This window comes from Lottia gigantea (assembly GCF_000327385.1).
Source record: "Lottia gigantea unplaced genomic scaffold LOTGIsca_109, whole genome shotgun sequence".
Taxonomy (NCBI): domain Eukaryota; kingdom Metazoa; phylum Mollusca; class Gastropoda; family Lottiidae; genus Lottia; species Lottia gigantea.
The window spans coordinates 666988-689004 of NW_008706978.1; the positions used below are offsets into that span (position 1 = coordinate 666988).

At 31.8% G+C, this 22017-nt stretch overlaps 2 protein-coding genes across 2 annotated transcripts in view; both read right to left on the minus strand.

Moving 5' to 3' along the window:
• Window positions 1–684: 684 nt before the first annotated feature.
• Window positions 685–13393, minus strand: LOTGIDRAFT_237540 (hypothetical protein). The gene is made up of 11 exons (XM_009046963.1): window positions 13355–13393; window positions 12745–13107; window positions 11340–11492; window positions 10719–10910; window positions 10442–10538; window positions 9635–9677; window positions 9061–9147; window positions 3314–3517; window positions 2675–2807; window positions 2155–2271; window positions 685–1447 (listed from the first exon to the last, which is right to left on the minus strand). The coding sequence occupies exons 1-11, from the start codon at window positions 13370–13372 to the stop codon at window positions 1355–1357; spliced, it is 1500 nt and encodes a 499-aa protein (XP_009045211.1). The 5' UTR covers window positions 13373–13393; the 3' UTR covers window positions 685–1354.
• Window positions 13394–14024: 631 nt separating this feature from the next.
• Window positions 14025–22017, minus strand: part of LOTGIDRAFT_224130 (hypothetical protein) — a gene marked incomplete at its 3' end in the record, with an annotated part of 18294 nt that continues 10301 nt past the window's right edge. The window contains exons 9-18 of the mRNA XM_009046964.1: window positions 19651–19881; window positions 18829–18874; window positions 18374–18459; window positions 17592–17732; window positions 17378–17397; window positions 17044–17178; window positions 16172–16196; window positions 15540–15643; window positions 14578–14683; window positions 14025–14139 (exon numbers count right to left, since the gene is read on the minus strand). Of these exons, the coding sequence (XP_009045212.1) occupies window positions 14025–14139; window positions 14578–14683; window positions 15540–15643; window positions 16172–16196; window positions 17044–17178; window positions 17378–17397; window positions 17592–17732; window positions 18374–18459; window positions 18829–18874; window positions 19651–19881 (1009 nt within the window). The remainder of the gene's footprint in view (window positions 14140–14577; window positions 14684–15539; window positions 15644–16171; window positions 16197–17043; window positions 17179–17377; window positions 17398–17591; window positions 17733–18373; window positions 18460–18828; window positions 18875–19650; window positions 19882–22017) is intronic.

Sequence of the window (22017 nt, forward strand, 5' to 3'; positions counted from 1 at the left end):
GAAAGATTGTCAGTAACGTACATTTCAACCAAATTGCTGCATTTACAAACTCCATAATACAAGAAAGGTGACTAATGTAGTCAAGGTATTTGACACAGTTGGTAATAGCTTGAGATTGTGAAGATAACATATATTATATACACATTATATCTATTGTGCCACAGTATTAAAATGTAAAATTCATTGTCATGAACTTAACCTTCTACATTGTAAATTGTCTAGCAAAACACATTTTTGTCTTGTAAAATGATTCATAAATCTGATTTATTTTTATCTCAGCTCTCCTGAGTTTTCTTGGTAATTTGGTGTTAATAAAAATTCATTTTTTAAATGTTTAAGTCACTGTTAGAAGACTCAATCTCTTTATCTTGAACAAAATACTTTCTTCTCTTGCCAAGTTTCTAGAATCAATTTGGATATTCACACAAGTCAAACTTCCATTTAAGTCTAATTTAATATATCCGATGAGACTTCTAATTCTTCAAGATCAAATACCTTCTTTTCTTTACTGTCACCTTACTTTCAGTCGCTTTTTTTATGAGAATTCTTTGAAACAGTGACAAAATAAAACCGATAACCTTAAAGTGATTTAAATGCCAACAAAGCCAAATAATGTCAGTTTGCTTTTATCTATCAAAAATTATACTTTTTCAGTTGAAATTTCAGTTTACAATTTCAATTTTCAAAAAAGTTAATAGCTAAGTGTTTTGTTCTCGGTCTAGATCAGGCCACAATAAAATATGCCTATTTACATGACAGTAAACTCAAGTAGTCTGATAACTGTTCTTTAGTTGAAGTGTAAATGAAAAGCGTTCTCGGCACGGTTATCTGTGAAACTCTTCTTGAAGAAGTTAAAATTAACCCTGTAGTCACCTTGATATAATCTGGATGTAAGCCACAATTTCACAGAATGATGACGAAATAACGCGGGAAAAAGGTGAAGGTCTATTGTGGGGCATGCATTAAACTAATTCATTGCGTCCGTTCTAAGAACAGTTCCAAGACCACCTCAGCGAGGCAGACAGAATTGGAACGGTTCTCAGAACACTCGACCGTTCACATTACACAAAATTCATCTGTTCCGTTCTCAGAACGGATAAATTTTGTAATGTAAAAGGGGTTCATGTAAGATTACCACTGCTATTTTGAAGCTGATGTCCAAATCAGCTGGTGCCTCAATGTAGTACAAAAACAGTACAACTGGCAACCACACCTCATTTGAACTATTGGCGTAAAATTGTTGCAGAAGAGAAGTTGAGGTTCAAAGTGGTGGAGGGGTGGTAATTGAATAGTACACTATTCCAAACCTTGATTTCATTTAGAATGGTCCTGGTTATATCTATTTTGTGATCGATTAACTAGGATTTGATTGTGTAGCTTGACGTACACAAACAGCTAATAACTCATCTACTTGTTCACCATCAGCTTCTGGATCTATATCAAATTCCTACAAAAAAAAAACATAAGCAGTCATTGAGAATGTGATCCTACCTTCATCAAAATAGTGTATTTGATTCCAGAAAAAACTCAAATATTTAAACAATCCAGAATTAATATTGATTCCAATGAAAGTTTAATCTTCCTTAGTTTGTTTGTTTTGTTTCTTCACTGTTTGATAAATAGAGGATCTTATATGCTTATGTAATATAAAAATTATGGAATGAGGTGCCTCGCAAAAGCTTGGTAAATTTTAACTCTGGCAACTCATTTCATAAATTTCATAATTACATAAGATTCAATTTATCATTCAAATATCAATAAATGCATATTTTCCTTAGATTCCTTCCACCTTTTCTAAATACAGTCTTGATTTGAGGTCTGCATAACAAATAGTATTTTTGTCAAATATCTAGATAAACATGTTTACGTGATAACTCAATCAAAATTTTGCTATTTGGAACAATTTTACGCCTTTAACCTGTGCCACGAGTTTATATCATTTCTATGAACCTGTGTTTTGAACTTGAGAACAGAACCATTGTGTGATAAAGCAATATTTTATATAACAATAGTAATTCAACATATAAACAATAAAGTTGGTTTGCCTGCAATGCATTATTTTCTCTTTTCCTTTTTTTTTACCGATCAAATGATGTTTTGAACATAACAGTATGTAAAAAACAAAAATCCAGAAAATTGTAATTTTGGACTTACCTCATTAATAGATTTAAGAAGTTTGGCAATCAGTTTACGTAAGGATGATAGTTTATTTTTAGATTCATCAGCTTCCTGTTTTCTGGCTGCAGCCTCTGTTTGAAAATTACTCACCAACTGTGAAAAAATTAAAATGAAGACATCAATAATGACTAAAAATTGAAGAGTATATCAGATATCGTTGGTGACCGCTTGAAACCTTGTATATGCCATATGTGGACATTTGGACTTTTTGGTAGCATTCAAAAGCTCGTAAAAGCCTGGATCTTGTGATCAAAACCTTATTCTTAGCTTGATTGTAAATAACTCAAATGCCACCAATTAAATAACATGTATAAAAACAGTCAGATTTAAAACCTCGTAAAATATTATATTATAGGAGGTTTCAAGTGGTCACCCATGATATTGACCTACAATATTTGTCCCAAAAAAAGAAAAAGTCTTTCAAATAGAATGCATCTTGGTGCTTCATATTAAGACCAGTTGACAAGGAGCATAGTAAAAAGATAAAAACACTCACCCTTCGTAGACCACGCTCATAATGATCAAAGAAATCATCTAATGGAAAGACAGATAGTTCTTGATCAGCCATGGCAGAAATAGCATCTTTATCCATAATCCATTGTGGAGGTAGGAAATATCGTAAACATGTTCTATAATAAATAAGGTAGAGGTTATCACTCTGTTAGATTTCGAGTTAAAATTCACGCAATACCAACAGTCTTTACCCTTTCTGTAATTTTAAAAGCTGTCCAATGATCTCTTTTTTGATGTTTTTGTTTTTGATGATATTACTTGCTCAGATTTAGTTGAGGTTTTAAACTTTTTAATATCTTAAAGGGACAGGTTCACCATTTGACCAATTGAACCTTAGTCTCAGAAATGGAATTTTTTTCGACTAAGCTAATCAGTAAGTACTCACAGCAATTTGAGCTTTCAACTCAATGTGTGTCCATAATCATCAAATATCAAAATGACGACTTGTCTTTTTATGAGACATATATATATATAGAAAAGACATATTTTTGAAGGAATTATGCAACTTTCATATATTTCCAGTACTTCTGAAGACTATTAACATATATTCAAGACACAAATCAATTTGTGAAAATGGTGAATCTGTCCCTTTAATATAAAGAAATAATACTTCAGATCTCACCTATAACCATTGGCTATTTCTTCATTTATTTGAGAATTCTGAGATGAGGATGGTGTGGCGGTAGATGAAGTAGGGGCCTCTGTATCAGTCGTGGCCTCTGCTTTCTCCTCCTCTCCTACTGGAGAAGGTGGTGGTTCATTTGAAGATTCTATTAATTTTTGACCATTTTTGGCTATTCTTATTTCCTTACTCTTTTTATCAAACCTAGAAAATACAATATCCAGGTAATTAATTAAACAATAATAACTAAAAATTTTTACTGCTAAAATAGTGCTCAATACATCAATTGTAGAGAGATATAGAAATATCACTTTTGAAATAGTGCTCAATACATCAATTGTAGATCGATATAGAAATATCACTTTTGAAATAGTGCTCAATACATCAATTGTAGAGCGATATAGAAATACCACTGTTGAAATAGTGCTCAATACATCAATTGTAGAGCGATATAGAAATATTTCTATCATAACATATAATATTTGTATCAAAGCAAATGAATTAGTGTTAGTATAATTTGAATTTGAATGTAATAGAGATTTAGATGGCTAGGGGATTTTATTATCCTCAGATTAATTTTTGAATGTGGTTAACAATTACAAAGATAGCTTGCCAGGCAAGGTAATATATGCCCACTGGCTGCTTTGATTTTGAATATAAATATTTAGCAGTACAGTAACAATCACCAGTATGAAATATTTGACCTTCAGTCATACACTTCTTTTGAACTTTTTAGGGCAATACTGAATAATATTGAGTATGAGTTATTGCCCTTGTTCTTGAAAACGTGATCAATTCTTAGCTCGTGAAAACTCTAGAAGCGCGGGACTGAATAATAAAACAAATTTTGTCAAAATCCAGCAAGAATCATGCCTTTTTACTGTGGGCGTATAAAAACCATCAATATTATGTTTTTTAAGTTTACATTAAAAAGAAACACATTTCCCTAATAGAAATTTCAACCCCAAAGAATCACAAATTTTGGCTGAAAATGGACCTAACAGTACTATTTTGAGGCTGCTATTCCAAAATCTCATAAAATATATAAAAAAAAATTCAAATAACTTTTTACTTTGCTCAGACAATTATTGCTATTCAATATTAGATCTTATCGTTCACTTATCAACATCCATTATATTTTTTTGCAAATGACAACTAATTGTTACAAAAAAATAAATATATTTACAAAGAATATGTTACAATTTCTAGTATTGAAAGTAAATCTCTTAACAAACCAAATCACTATTTGAAATAAAACTGCACTATATATCTCTTACAATCAAACAATTTAATTTAATGATTGGTAATAAATCCATCAATATTAACCCAAAACACAAGACGAGTGCCTTGTATGAGTGATAACAACTTGTGTAGGACACACTCACACCACACGCTAGTCTTTACACCTTGAGGCTATTATACAAGTGAAGAACACGTGGCCATATTATTTAAACAATTATTTAAACACAATGAGTTCAAAAGGTTGTTATTTGATGTTTTGTTGATACCAGTAAATTCATTATCATATAACAGACAACATTTATGTATTGAACTTTTTATTGAAGCTGTAGGACGGAATATTTAAGGACTGCTAAGTCTTTTAATAAATTTATAAGTTAGAGGACTTAAGTAATAATTTACATTCATATGTGGACCAAAAAAATGACAATATATTCAATTTAAGTTGCTTAAAAGAACATTCCGCTTTTTATGCAGGTCGGAAAGATTTTTTGCACAAATTTGTAAAAACGACTCTTTTAGAGAAATGTGTCCCCTATCATGCCTGAAAGTTTTATTTAAAAAAATCCAGTCGTTAATTTTTTACCGCCAAAACTATTCGAAAAGTTTATGTAAACTTTGTTATGCTTCTTGGAAGCTGTAAAAAAACTACTGAACAAAACGCCTAATTGTAGAGAAATATGTCTCTATATATTATAAATGTTTCAACTAATAATATCAAGCCTTTATAAAGCCAAACACCAAAACTAGGTCAAACTGCTTAATTAACAATTAGTACCTCCCTTTTAAAACAAATTCAGTCTGATCGAGAAGATAAATAGCATACTTTAAAAAATATTTTCAGATATAATTTATGACGTTTTTGATAATGAAAATGTTTTACAAAAAAAGCGACCAATATCAGAATAAATGAAATTTTATGAAAATTTAAAACAGAAAAACTCAAATATTTTTTTGCAAATGAACGAGTAAAATTATGGACTTTGACTTTCATTTCAATTTTTTGTCACTTAAGATAAAAGCTTAATTTATCAAAAAGACTTAAAACCTAATATCTGGTTATTTCATTAAACAGATTATTGATTATAGTATTAATTTCATCAAATTTCTTGAAGAATATGAACTGTTTAATTAACAATTAAAAGTAACATTGTAATTAAAGAATGTAACAGTTTAAGCCTGAACTAACGGTCTTCTGTATGAAGATCAAAAGGAGAAAAGGGGGTTTGTCTGAGTTGGAAGAGTTATAATTTATCAACCAGCCTCTAGCTAATCATCAAGATGGCAGAAAGAGATTATTAAATTATTGTTAAAGTTAGTCAAGTCTATAATTTACATTAACAAATGACAGAGCTACCTTATGTCGCTGTTAGGTGATAGTCCCAACGCTCACTCGATTCAATTTGAACCTCGACCCTAGTCAAACATCCGCCAATTACATTCAATTAGATTCAAATGATTGTCTTGTGTAAATAAAGGACATGGATCATTCTTTCCGTTCCCTGTGGGACCTGTTCATGGTGGCTTGTCTACGACTGAAGAATTTATGAGACCGTTATTAGACGAAGGTTTAGACAATACCCTTGGGTCAGTGTAACGGGAGTAGGGTAAGACAGAGTTTAAAGGTTTTGTACTATATGACTGACATATTGATAATCTGTAATATCAGACATACTGTTTTCTTTCTTATTACACAATTTGTAAATTAAAAAACAAATTTTAAAAATATAAATTGGATTAATCTATGACTTACATTGATTCTAATATCATTTTTATGTAAATCTAATTTAAAGTTTGTTAAAAAAATAATTGACTAAGTACAAATTCATCTACTTTGCAGTAATATTGATGGAATAAATTTTTTTTTTTTTGTGTGACTTTTCATAAGATTCCAAAATACTGGCATCTAAATGGTACAAAAGATTGTTAAGAGGTTTTGTAATTTTTTCATGTGTATTGGGAACACTGATAGCCAATTTTCCAATTCCAATTTTCAGTCAGACGTCTGGTTCCTGCAATTCCACAAAATATAAGTTTTTGATGATGTCACTAATCGCAAAATAAGCTTTATCATACAAAGCCCTTGGAGATTAGTAACGTCAAATACACGTCTGATAGAAAATTTTCATTTCAATGGATATCAGTATCCGCGATATATGTTAACAGTTTTTAGAAAAACTCTTGTAAATAAAAATAAAGAAAGGTAATTAATGACAGAAGAAGAAGAATAAGAAAGAATTCCATGTAATTTGATAGTTTAAATACTGTTAATTTTAACAGATGTCTGAACAATCATGACACCACTCTGTCAACTTACAGATACTTTTCTTATTCACTTTCTTTAACAATAAATGTTTTTTCTATAGTAGAGAATTTATTCAGAAATTGATGCCTTATTTCATTCCAAATAATTAGAATGAATGCTTGTAATTACCAAAAACAACAATATGCTGATTCTATATGTAACTTTGTTTATAGAAATATTAAAACAGAACCTAAAAAAACAATGTTGTTACTCAGAGTTTCATGCTATGCGATCTTCAGACAACTCTTCTATTTGTATATATATGATATATGTATTTTATATAAAACAATTAACAGTAATAAATTTAATAAATGGGCATACACGGACCTGGTTCTTGTTGGAAGAATAAAATTTCAACATTGAAACAACACCTTTCAAGTAATAAACAACTAAGATAGCTTGCCAGACAAGGTGAAGTATGCCCACTGGCAGTTTTGATTTGAAATAAGTAGAGTACAGTAATAATGACCAATCAAACCTAGTGTTTAAGAGGGGCTGACATGGAAAAAGCGTCTAGTCGTTCGGATGGGACAATAAACCGAGGCCCTGTGTGCTACAGGCTGTGCACGTTAAAGATCCCTCGACAGTTGGAAATCGAAAAAGAGTAGGCTAATGCCGCTGTCCTGGCAAAATTTCCCTCATTGCACCCTGCATGGCGTTGCCCGTCTTCATTAGCCCACATGGTGCAGAAAAGTAGGACGTAAAACTCCATTCATTTCATTTCATTTCTAGTGTTTAATAGTTAAAACTTGAACCCCTTTTTAAGAACAAGGCCAATATTTTTCGATTTTGTTTATTTTCAAAAGGGTTCGTTATTAGCAACGTTATTCAGAAATTTTTGTCAAAATCTGTCAAGGATCATGCCTTCTAGAGTGTATACAAGCTAAGAACTGAACATGTTCTCAAGAACAAGGGCAACTTATTTTTGATAAAACTTTATTTCTAATAGGGTTAAAGAATAATTTCACCAAGTTTTGTCGAAATCCGTCCAGATTGTGCCTTCTAGAGTGTATACAGGCTAAAAGTTGAATTCATTTTCAAGAACAAGGGCACTAACTCATACTAAATATTTCCTATTTTTTAAATTTTCAAAAGGGTTTATCGGTTAAGAAATGTGTTTACCAGCAATTATAGACGGACAGTAGGACATCAATATACGCTCCAAAATTAATATGGACCTCATGCATTTTGAGATTGTTTTGTTCTACCTTGTATTTCTCTCACATACTGGGATTTACACAATAATACAAAACAAGCATTTGCTTAGACAATTTCAGACTGATAGGCCATTTTAGATATTGTATATCAACCATTAAGACATTCATTTGTTTACAATACGGTACTAATTCTTTTATGTCAATGTCATAATAGGATTATTTATTGAAAAATATTCAAGAATCTTGGGCAAAGGCAAAAACTCTGCTTCTAACGGTCGAAAATAGCTCAAATTCAAACTTGATCTTCGTTTTATGAATATGTATAAACATACCGAATTCCATTTGATTCCATCCAAAAATCTAGTTTTTAGAGCATTTACAAGCAAATGTTGACGGACGGACGGACCTTCGTTTCATGAATATGTATGAACATACCAAATTTCATTTGATTCCATCAAAAAATCTAGTTTTTAAAGCGTTTACAAGCAAATGATGTTGATAGAAGCATTTAGCGTATAGAGGTTAAAGGGCAATAACTTCTCAAAACTGACGTAAGAGGCCTAAATATTGAAAAAGCCTTAAATTTAATCAGAAGTAAACTAAACTTTCTCAAACCTTTAGATTTAGGTCCAATAACATCCATTTTAAGTTTCATAAAAATCGGTTGAAAACTAAGAGAGTAATAGCATATTCAAGATTTTGGGGCAAGGGCAATAACTCTACTTCTAACGGTCGAAAATAGCTCAAATTCGAACTTGATCTTCGTTTTATGAATATGTATGCACATACCGAATTTCATCTGATTCCTTCAAACACTCTAGTTTTTAGAGTGTTTACGAGCAATTGATTAACTCTGCTTCTAACAGTCGAAAATAGCTAAAATTCGAACTTGATCTTTGTTTTATGAATATGTATACCGAATTTCATTTGATTCCATCAAAAAATCTAGTTTTTAGAGCGTTTACAAGCAAATGTTGACGGACGTGCCGACAATATACATCAACATAGAGAGATGTGGGCGTATAAAAAGAAAAGCCAAAACTTACCATTTATCATATTTGTCTTTAGGATGATTGTCAAATTTCACTTTCCATTTACCATCTGCTGCCACCTTTACTACACATCCCATATACCTTTATAATAAAAACATTAATTATAAGAAGGGAGATTACTCTTAAAGGGAAATAAAATGAAATGAATGGAGTTTTACGTCCTACTTTTCTGCACCATGTGGGCTAATGAAGACGGGTATGCTTAAAGAGAGCCACAGAGCTTTTAAAGAGTATATCGACAGAATATACTGTCGTTTTAAGTACTTGAAACACATCTAGTTTGAAAATTTAATTCTACAGGATTTATTTTGCTTACATTTCAAATAGTGGTTACTTAATGTACAGACAAAATATTTACTGAATATGGTATCTTGGATGATATCATGGATTAAAAGGAATAAAAACCAATGAATGTTCTTTGGGCTAAAGAAGACAGGCAACACCATGCAGTGTACAAATATGGAATTTTTGCTGGACAGAAGCCTTCTTCTGCTCTTTTTACTTTCAAAATAAACCTCTAATTCATCTAGAAGAACTGATTAATGTAAAGAAATCAATAGAAACTAACCATTTGCCATTGACCAGAGCTCCAACTCTTGTTCCCACTTCATCTGAAATATAAAATAATCAATATGAATATTCAATGTACAAAACATGGCTTTTAAACCAGACTCATAAACCAGACCTATTTTATTCTAAATCTTTTTAGAAATTTGTTCTAATTTAGATTAGACTGACTTTAATGGAAGGTGTTGAAAGTTAATATTGTCTATTGAACTTGAAAGAGCTATTTCCCTGATTCTAAGAGGGAAATATTCCCTGTTCTTCATAAGTAAAAGGGACAGATGCATCATTTTGGGGGGTTGATTTTAGTCTTGAAAATATGTAAATAGACTTCAGAAATACTAGAAATATACGAAAATCGCAAAATTCCTTCAAAAATTTATAGGAATTATACTCTCTATTTCTATATATATCTTAACATTCAATCGAGGATAATTCTGGTCAGGCATGGATTTGGACGATGTGCTCTGAACACTATTATTGATTGGCTTAGCTAAAGTATGATTGGTCAAAAAGAATGGCGCGCCAGTCCCTTTAACAACACATTAATCTTATCAAGTCTAAAGTGTGTCTTCTTATACTCAATTGGAGTTTTGAAATCTGTCTGCCTACTATTTTTTCGGCACACGTTGAAAGTGTTCTGAACACTGTACCAACTTGTTTTATTGAAAGCTCTGTTCCACTTGATTCCATAAATTCAGAACTCACCAATTGAGCAATCCCCTGGTTGTAACGATGTTATTTTAAACCAATCAACATGTGTTGTGAAGGACTACAACCAGTATGCACGTTGGTAATGTATGATACTTACCATTGCTATCAGCATCATTTAATGTGACTCCATTTTTATCTACTTCCATATTTTCTTCCTTACTATCACTAGTAGCATCAGCTTCATTATTCTCAAGCTAAAAAATACATGCTTCTAAATATATAACAATTTACTCATCTCATCTCAAAAGCTGATGCATGTTGTGAATTTATAATCCTCATCAGGACAGCTATAAACAAAATGGAGGTTTAAAAAATGATGGTGTATGAGCAAAATAATCACTTTAATCACTCTAAGTTTACTCAGTCACACTTACCCTATCTTTAACAAAATCAGAATCACTATCAGTAGAACTGGATTTTATTTTTTTTGCAGGAACATCAATTTCCGAATCCTCTGTTTTTCTCCCCCGTTTTAAAGGTGTATCAGCATCAGATTCACTCGCTGATGATACAGATGAAGCTCGACGTGTAGATTCAATGTATGCTGGCTTTCTGATTTCAGGTTTCTAAAATACAGAGAATAAGTATGTGGTTCAACATGTAAAATAATGAAAACCATACTGATATACCTGAATACATTTAACAACATTATCCATAAATTGATTATTCCTGTATTGTTTTCAATTAGTATATAATAGGCCTTGAAATTTATGAGGACTGGCTGTAGTACAGTAGGTTAGAGAGTTGGAATGATGTCATTTGCTAGGATATGTCTTAAAAAATGGAAGTTGTTGGATCTAATCACAGCGTTTGAAAGTCTCATACCCTCATTATTCCAGTCTACCACACTGTAAATGGGTGTGGGTAATCCTGAAAAAATCAATGCTGTGAGGTTTTGGTAGGACAAGCTGGTAGAACAGAACCCTTTCCTGGCTACCCTTAAACTGTGTTATGTTCTAAGTTTAAGTTATGAGTTTATGTATAAATAACCTTACCTGACTAGTTTCTTTTAATTTAGCACTAGAGATAACTTGAACACCTTGATTTGGACCAGATTTGATAGCTTTCATATTGGACTTAGGTGGAGGTTTTGATTTGACTGGTGAAGACTTTAATTTAGCTTGAGCTACAGTTCTTGCTTTTGCAGCCTAAAATAAGAATTGAAATCATATGATTATCAATTGTACATGATGAATGATGAACTTGTGTGCTTATATAAATAGTATCCAAAAGAAAATCTGTTTGAGGGAAGTATCTTACTGTCTGAGCAAAGTAAAAAGTTTTTTGAAATTTGTCCATTAAGTTTTAATGAGAATTGGAATAGTAGTCACAAAATAGTAGTGTTAGTCTAAGAATGTCTTTACATTGATAAAAATATAAGCATGAGCACACATTATGTCTTCAAAATTTGCTTTTACAGAAGACAATTTTCAGCCAAAATTTATGACTTTTTTGGGTTGAAATTTCTATATAAGAGAAATGTGTTTTTTTTTTTCAATGTAAACTTAAAAAAGATTACATTTTTATCAACACAAAGACATTCTAAGACTAACAGTACTATTTTGAGGATGATATACTTATACCCCTTTCGCACTGCAAAAGTAATTCGATTCTATCCAGTTCTATCTGAATAACTTCCGGTTGCTTTCGCACTGGCAAAAAAACTTATTCGGTTATAACCAGAAATTATCCAGATAGAAAAACCTACCTCAAGAGGTGGATTTCGTCTGGATACGATCCAGATAAGTGGCAGTGCGAAACCAAACAAGAAGTTATCCGGATAAGTTTTATCACGTGGGGTGTCACGTGTATAAACACTTCAAAATGGCTCCTGTTGGCGGGGACGTTATAATGGTATTTGACGATCACAAGAAAAGGATTAATTCATCTTGAATTTTAGTATCACCCCACACAGCGAGCATGCAGTGAATTTCATCGTTGCTCCAATTATAATTGCCAGCGTCCATATTTGTTTTTTCCGGGGTGACAATCACGTGATAATGTTTTGTCACGTGACATGATGTGTTACTAAAAATAAAAAGTTATCTAGATAACCTGACTCGGCAGTGCAAAAGCGACTATCCAGATAGGATTGCAGTGCGAAAGCAACCCGAATCAAACTGAATCGGATTTTTCTATTCGGTTATAACCGAATTCAATAATTCAGTTGTGCAGTGCATAAGGGGTATAATTCTCTTAAAAAGTACGGAAAAAAATTCAAAAATCTTTTCAAGTTGCATAGACAATAGAACTGCTATTTTCCTATCACTGTGTAGGTTGTCAGAAATTTTAATATTTTCCACATTTCCTGTTTTTTTTATAAAGATAGTCCAATGTACTCCTCTTGAATAGATGTAAAATAGAAAATATCTATTTTAAATAGTACAGTTTGGCCACTACCTTTGCTCTTTCTCGTTCTCTTTCCTTTTCTCTTTCTATTCTTTCTCTTTCTCTTTGTTTCTGTATTTCTAACTTTTCTTTATCTTTCTCTTTTTTCTCAAAAGCTTTTTCCTTTTCTCTCTCAGCACGCTCAGCAGCTCTTTCTCGATCTCTTAGAGCTCGTTCCCGATCTCTTTCTTTCTTTCTTTCATCTTCTACTTTCTGTTTTTCACGTTCTGCTTTTAAGCGTTCACGTTCTTTTTGTTCCCTAGCTAGAGTCTTTTCTCTCTCAATACGCTTACGTTCTATTTGTAATTCACGCTCCCTTTCATGATCCTTTTCTAAATCCTTTAACTCACGTGAAGAGTTTATCACTTTTTGTTTCTGTAATATACAAATAGTATTAACATCATTAAACTAATAATGACCTAATATACAGCTTATATACATAATCCTTACTAGTTGAACAAAATTTTGAAGCTTCAGACATTATTAGCAAATATTACTCTGGTTGAAACTAAATTGAAACTTTGTTCTTAAATAAAACTAAATTCCAAACCAAATTTCTCTATATTTTCTAACACGATTTCTTCTATCAATCAACACAAGAAGTATTTCATTATTTGCCTACCTTTAATTTTTCTAACATTTCAGCCTTTTTACGGATTTCCTACAAAAAAGAGTAATGTAAAATACAATAATACTGAACAAACAAGCAATGAATAATAGACTAAGTGAGGGGCATTTATGTAATCTATTTAGCATGGGCTTGAATTAAATTATATTGCTAACGAAAGCCAAGATAAATTTAGCACCTGAAGCAATGTATGCATATCTGCTTATTCTACTTCAGTGGATGGGTACGTAAACAAAAACTAACACAGTTTCTTTTCAAAGGGATCACTTAAAGGGGAACAGTCAGCATTTTTGGGAATTGATTTGGGTCTTTATTATGCTTTAATAGTCTTAAGAAGTACTAAAACACACGAAAATCTCATAATCCCTTCAAATATACCTCAAACTAGAAATTTCACTGTCTATTATGTGTTTTCTATATATGGCATAGTCTCACTAAAATGTGAATAATTATGGATACACATGGATTTGAACACTAAAATTTCGAAAATGAGCTGTGAACACTATAACTGATTATGTAAACTAAAAAAATTCCTGTTTCCGAAACTAAGGAATGACTGATTGAACGGAAAGTGAAGTGAAGGTGCTCCTTCAATACAATACTGGTGGAAATATCTATATTTCAAATCTCTAATGATGGTGAATACCCTTGCCAATAATGATAATCAAGTGATAAGCATAGTTACCTCTTCTAAATCTTTTTTCTTTTGTTCATTAGATTTCTGTTCTTTTTGTAATCTTCCTTCTGGTATATTTTGTTTAGCTTCTATTGCTGAACATCTACATCAGAAATCATAATATTAAAGTCTTAGTCAATGGTCAATCTAAACATGAATCGATAAAAACTATCCATTATGTACTCAGATTTTGGAAAAAAAGTTGGGAAAAAGGTATTCCTCCTAAATTGGACATAAAATCTAAGTCTCAAATTTGGTCAAAAAGATATCAGTACCTAAACTTCCCCTCTTGATTTGGACGTTTGCCCCCCAGAAGTACTTGAATTGAAATTCCTTTTTATATAAGATATAATATTATTATAATGAATTATTACTTAGTTTTATGGATTTATTGGATTATAGAGGGATTGTATAGTTGACTCATTTTGGCCAAATTTAAATTTTTTGGTCATCTGCAGAGGTAGCACACCTTAACTCTAAAACTGTTGAAACAATACATTGACAAATTTAAACCCATTAAACTAAACCCCTGAATACTTACTTATTATGTTGTTGGTCAGGATTCATACTACAAACCCAATTCTCAACAAATTCTTTTCCAATATCAGCCGAAGAGAAGGGTAAAATACGCCATTTTAGACACATATCTACAAAATAAAATTTTTAAGGATCAATCCTAATATGGCTACTTTTTTACATGGTTCTCACCTGATCTACATGTTCTAATCATATATACAAACATACAAAATTTTATGAATTTGTTTTTTTTTTTTAGAAAACTATAGGAGCTATATGTATTTTCTCTAGACGAGATGTATCCTTAAAATTGTTACAAACTGTCAAAGTTTATGAATTGATCATAAAACGACATTCATCTTCATTTTTAACATTATCAAGCATCGTGAGCAAACCACACCTCCATTACTTGAGACTGTGGTAACACAAGTGAGAAAGATTACATATTCATAGATAAATATTGTACAATCAAAATTGGCCCTGCTGTCTTGCTAGTAAAATCTCAACCAATCAAAACAAATAACTTGTTATGATGCTTTGTTGGCGAATGTAAACAAACCGAAGGCATGCCATTGCATATTTTGATGAATATGTCAGTACAGAAATGAGTAAGAATTTTGGTAAAGAATTGAAGCCGAGAGAAAATCAAACCTCACTTTGGAATATTTACTTAGAAAGAATGTGTTCTTATCTCTTCTAACAGCGAAGGCAAAGCGATTTTGTTTACATGACCTCATTTCCGTTCTACCAATCTGATTGGTCAGATTTAAATAGCACCAATCTTATTTCCACGCCCACAAAACCAATTGTACTTGGCTTAATAAGACCATGTCAAAACCTGTATTCAGGATATGATGATTATTAATATGCTGTTGTAAATAAATGATTGTATGGATCACCATGTCTCATTTGTTATATTTAATCAAACTGTAGAATTGCAATGTAAAGATTTATTTTCTTAGAGAATTGAAAGCATGAATTACTCACCACATTGTAAGGTTTTGTTTATTTGCATTGCCCTCTTTCTTAAATATTTCCCTTCATCTGCAGGTGGATCTTTCCAATTACTACTGATATAACCAAAATTTTCCCTGAAATATCACAACAATATTATGTGAACAGTCCATAGAAAATACACAAGCTTTTATGAAGCAACTCCATAAATCATTGTCAATTTTTCTATATCCACCAACACCAATATCCAAATTGAATATATGAATGGATACCAGGCAAAGCCTCTGGTGGTATAGTACATAGAATGCTACAAATAATTCTACGAGTACTCAAAGACAACTGAGCCATAGGAGATACATATATTGTTGTTGGATAGTTTTTTCATGTGTGTCACATCAAGTGTTCCCAAAGAAAAGAGTAGTAGATGTCCCGACTTGGTGACATGTCCCTGTGGTTGAAAACCTACGATTCCTAGTTTTATGACATATTGGAATTTAGATCACTGTAGCTTACTCAAGAACATTTCATTTGATCATTGGTAACTCAATTGAATTTTTTTGATTTTTCAATTGTTCCTCAGCATATTTCAAATAATCAAAATAAAAAGAGGTCAAAATTTCATCAAAAGGAAATTGGATGTCATAAATACAAGTACTTAAACTTACCAAAACTTAGTAACTCCTTGTTGAACTGAAATAAATAAAATATCAAAATTAAAGTCAACATCTATGAAGGTTTCGATTTCAATTTATAGTACTTAAAGGAACATTCCCCTTTTTGAAAAAAGTTTTTATCGTCAAAAATGTGTCAAGTAAGATATCTATATTTATGTATCTTCTTGATAAAACTGAATTTGTTAAAAAAAGGTTTATCAAAGATAGTGGACCACAGCCATATACACCCACCAGGCATGCGGATGGTAAAAACGAAACATCCATTTTAAGTTTCATCAAAATCGGTTGAAACTAAGAGAGTAATAGCATATTCAAGATTTTTAGGCACGGGCAATAACTCTGCTTCTAAAATCGAAAATATCTCAAATTCGAACTTGATCTTCGTTTCATGAATATGTATGCACATACCGAATTTTATTTGATTCCTTCAAAGACTGTAGTTTTTAGAGTGTTTACAAGCAAATGTTGACGGATCGATGGACAGGGGTGCCGGCAATATACGTCCACATAGAGAGATGTGGGCGTATAAAAATGGAGAGTACTAATTGTTAATTAAGCAGTTTGATCTAGTTTTGATGTTAGGCTTTATAATGGCTTAATATTATTAGTAGAAACCTTTAGAATATGTATTTCTATACAATCAGTACTTTATTTTACTTAAATCCGTTAAGTAATTTTCAACTTTAATAGTTTACATAAGAATAGTTTTGGCTTTAAAAAATTAACGGTTGGATTTTTCAAGTTAAAACTTTCAGATACGTTAAAGGACACCTTTCTCTGCATTTTGGTGTATAGTTTTCACAAATTTGACCTACAAAAAAAGTGGAACGTCCCTTTAAATATTTTAGTTTGTATAATCTTACCTATGCCAACATCTTTCCAATATTGTGTCATATGTTCTCCCATTGCTCTTAATAAATATCTGTATTCTTTGGCATCAGCAAAATCCTGTTTATTATGAGTTGGTTCTAATATTAAATATGGTATATCAACCACTCCTGAAACACAATATAATCATCAACAAAATCTGGAAGATAATCTACTTCTTATTAGTATTTCCAATGCAAGATTTATATACATAGCAAGTCGTTTGTCAATTAATCAATAAAAAGTTTCAGTCAAACAGAATAAACTTTTGAATTCATTATCCTCAAAACATGAAAATGAAATAAAAATGTTATAAAATAATGGACTTACCTATAACTCCACTACAGGATCTGTAAGAATAAAAGATGTCATGTAATAATCATTTCCACAGATAAATATGCCGATAATCTTTACAAAAATATTAAGCATTTTAAAAAATATTCAGTGGTTTTATGGATAATGAGTTGATGACTTAGTTTTATGGATTTAGTCATAACACCAGGTACTTCAGTTTACTCAGAAAAAAAAGTTCATTCATACTTACACTCCACCTTCCATTTGTGGACCAACTTTTTCATACATTTTAATAAGACGACTACAATTATATACAAATATACCATCCTGGTTTCTATTCTCTAAATGCACACCAAATATAAAATTTAAAGACTTGGGATCTTTTAATGCTCTGAAATAGAAATAAATATATTAGATTAGATTTAAAACTATATACCAGTTCCACTCAGAGTGATTAATTCTGATTACATGTTACAACATTATTCTCGTTACTTTATAGGTATAAATATTTGAAGATCAAAATTTACATTCTATTGCTGAAAGCGATCTTGTTATAGCACATTCAATTTGGTAGCGATACAAAGCACTTCACACTGACAGTGCTATAACCAATGCACCCTCAACAACCTATCCCTTAAACTTCTCACAGTGGGTGAAGGTCATTAATTCCAAGATGGATGCACCCGCAAATCAACATTATCAAGAGATGGCACATGAAAACAATAGTAGAATTCAGCTTCTACTGTTTTTTATGGTGGTGATCTTTTGAAGAATGCGACAGAATAGGCTTAGACGGATGTTGAGAATCCAACATATACCAAGAGAGGCCATGCCATCACTCGGTTATTTGCTGACATTAAAAGAAGCAACACAAACGAAATACACCTGAATCATTCTGTGTACATCGACTACTTTTTCAGCACATGTCCAGTTGATTCCATGAATCCAGAACATTCTGAATTCACCAATTGAGGGAGCCCCATGAATTTTAAACAGAACTAAAGAACTAACTACCATAACATAAATACTTACTTATTTTTTCTATCTGCTAACTGTTTCTTTATTTGAGCTTCACGTCGACATTCAGCTGCATATGTTTGAGCTTTCCGTAACTCAGCCTACAAACACAAGTTAGAAATATTATTAATGATCATGAAACTATATAGTCAATCACAAAACAAGGATCAAAACATATATACAAGTAGTCCACTGATTTTAGGGTAATATTAATACTGAATAAAACATTAAAGATAGCCTGCAAGGCAAGGTATCACACACCCAATTGTAGGAAATGTATTTAGAGACTGAAATAGAAGTTTTCTCTTTAAATATATTTAAATCTCATCAATTTATGTGTTTAACAAAATTAATACTTAATTTCATCAAGATCCAATAAATACTGTAGTCTATACTGTGTCCACAAGCCAAATTTGAAGCATTTTTACTAAGACAAGGGAAATAACTAGAAAACTTTTCAAAAAACTTACTCTTGCATCTCTAGCTACTGAGCTGCCAACTTTTTTTTCTAAATTTCTGAAATAATAGATCATAAAATAAAAATAATTTCATATTTGAAAACTTGCAATCACTTGCTACTTTACCTGGGAGATCAACCCTCAAAATAGTAACAATGGTCTTGACTTTGTACTGATCAGAGTGCACACATATTCTACACATTATCAATTATGATACAAATGGAAATTTGGGTCCGAACACAAAGTCAATCTAAGCCGATCATCCATATAAAAGCTAAAATTTCAATTGAAGAATCAATAAAATTTGAATTACGTACATGAATAAAAGATCCTGGTAATTATTTTTTAAAATTTAAGCCTTTTTCAATAATGACTTGAAGTTTTATGGATTTATTGGATTATAGATGGATTCTGTTGTATAGTTATGAGATCAGGTAAGTTCAGAATACTATTATTCAAGTTGGCCAAGTTCAACAAAGCTAAACTTTTTGCCTATTCTAATTAGTGCTGGGTATCGCCAATCATGCCATGCTACAATATGTATCGCAATACATGGGTCAGGATACGACCGCCATATCACGATTTAGGGTAATGGGATAAAAATTCAACTTCTATCAATAGAAGGTTTAAAATTATTAATTCATAACTTAATCCAGTTTCTAACAATTTCAGTGAAAAAAATCGTTATATCATAAACCAACTTATAAAAATGTCCAGAATAAATACATGATACACGACCTCGCGATACGCATATATCGATTTGCCGAAACATTGTGCCAGCACTTATTCTAATAGGTTGTTTCATCTAAAAAAAAAAAAATATTTTTAGCTTACTTGGCTTTACTTTCTGCCTCCCTGGCTTTATGATCAGCAGACTTAGCAGATTCTACTGCAGCTCGAGCTACATTTTCTGACCTGGTTTTAAATCGACTTGATGAATATTTATATGATTTAGGTTTATAGAGACAAGATGCCAGTCTTTTTGTTCTCACTTTCTTTCCATTGATATAGATTCTCATCCTCGGATCCATATATAATATAGCGGCATAGGCACGGAATGACTTTCTTTCTGGCATCAATCTGTCAAATAGAAAAATATCACATTGAGATATTTCACAGATACAACTAGTTTCTTGGTCATTCTGCATGCTAATTCAGTCAGTAAAAATGATGATGATAATAAATAAACAGAGTACTAACAACCCGAACCGCAAATCATTGGTAGCAGCTACTGAATTTTTCACATGAGGAAGTATATCAAGCATAAGTGATAAGTAAGTATTTCATATTGAAAAGTGATATCAGGTGTCCAGAAGAATAAGCATACCTAACCATTATTGCTCAAGATACACAACAACCATGACAAATACGAAGGTAACTAAAAAAAAAATAACTGTTTCAATATTAAAAGCCAAATTTCGGAGCAATGATGATATAAGTATATAAGTTCCTATTAGTCAATTTGAGGGCCTATCTGACACTGATATAGAGACTAGTTGGCGACTCAAGTCTCCGCTGGTTATTGAGACTAATTTTGTTCGAAAAATACCTCAGTCTCTAAATAGGTCCTTAAGACATTTTCACCATGTCTCAATCTTCCAGTGATGTCCAAGAGACTAATTTTTTTTGTGACAGACGAGTCTGTGATCCAGTAACCTAAAAGACAACTGGGAAACATTACGACGACGTCACCGCGACTCCCTGGTAAATTGGTTGTCAACCTGTCTGGCGACAACAAGAAGAGGTCTCCTTGACTTGGTGAGAGTGCAGACTATTTGATGGTCACTTGAGTTGCCGTGACTGATCAGTCATTTCAGTCGTGGCAACGTCTCCACCAGTGAGATAGGTCCTTTAATTTTCAAACTGACCACTTTCTGTTAGTCAATTTAGATTGTCTGAGCTGCACAGCTCATGTCAACCACATCAAATAGAACAAAGAATAAGTTAAAATAAACCCCAATAAAAGCAGATGCATACACACAACATACAAAGCTACGTGAAACAGACCTTAACATAGTCCCCTTAGAATGAAATCGGGTCCATATTTTATAAAGTATAAATAATTCAGCTAAGGCTTTAAAAATGTACGTGTTTTTTTTGCAAATCAAAATTTAACTTGAAATTTAGTGTGTAAATTGCTAATCATATTTTGCAATCTAAATTGAACCATGTTTAGACACAATTTTTGTTATACTTTGTTTAAATAGTAGCTCTCACATGGTGGTAATCTATGTTCATGATCTAAATCTAGGAACTAATTGATATTTAATGGACTTAAAAATAAATTTATTCCAACATCTCAAGATGGATTTTCTCAGCTTTAACCATATTGAATGGGAAAATGTGTCAGAACTTTGTGCATTCTTAAACTGTATACATTTTGCGGAGATCATTTAGTGAGTTTTGCCTGTTTGGGATTCTTGGTATCAACTGGAAGTTCAATAAAAAAGTTGGAACAGGGTTCAGAGTGAGTTCCAGTTAAGCGAAAAAAGGAGGAAAAGGTCTTAACAGAATTCAGAATAAAAGGAATGAAAAGGTAAATTTGAATGCAGAATCTAGGGCTGTGTATTGCGGCTGAAAATCGTATTGCGATATATCTCCCTGTATTTTGATACGTATTGCGAAACGTCATTCAGGTGATATTTCAGCTTTTTTCTCCAATCTGTGAGCAATGTTCATTATTTCTTTAGCTCTTAAGGAATTTGGTGGAAGCTGTATGACTTTATTATTAATAAGAAAGGTGTGGATGTTTCCCTGTTGTGATTGTTCTCTATCCCCACCACCTAATTGACTATTTGGCACATTTTCGGACGGCATTCTTGACGGATATGTGTTGTTAAGATAATAGTGTTATTGCAGAATTTTATTTCCATTGCACATATAGTTGCTTCACAATGTATTATTCCATCCTAAAATCCAAAGTTCTTCCACACAAATTTGACATTTTTTCAGCAGTTGCCATGCTGCCTAAGATAGACTAGTTTTTTATTGTCGTAAAATGTATTACGACATTATCAATTTTATTATTTTATATAATTAAAACTAAAACTAATGTCATATTTACTAAATTTAGCATAGTTTAAATGGAAGAAAATTTAACAACGATAATTGCGCGTTTACATTTTATTTAAAGCAAGAACACCAATTTTGACCCCTTGTTTACTGACTTAAATACTGGTAACGTATTAGTAAACTCTTATT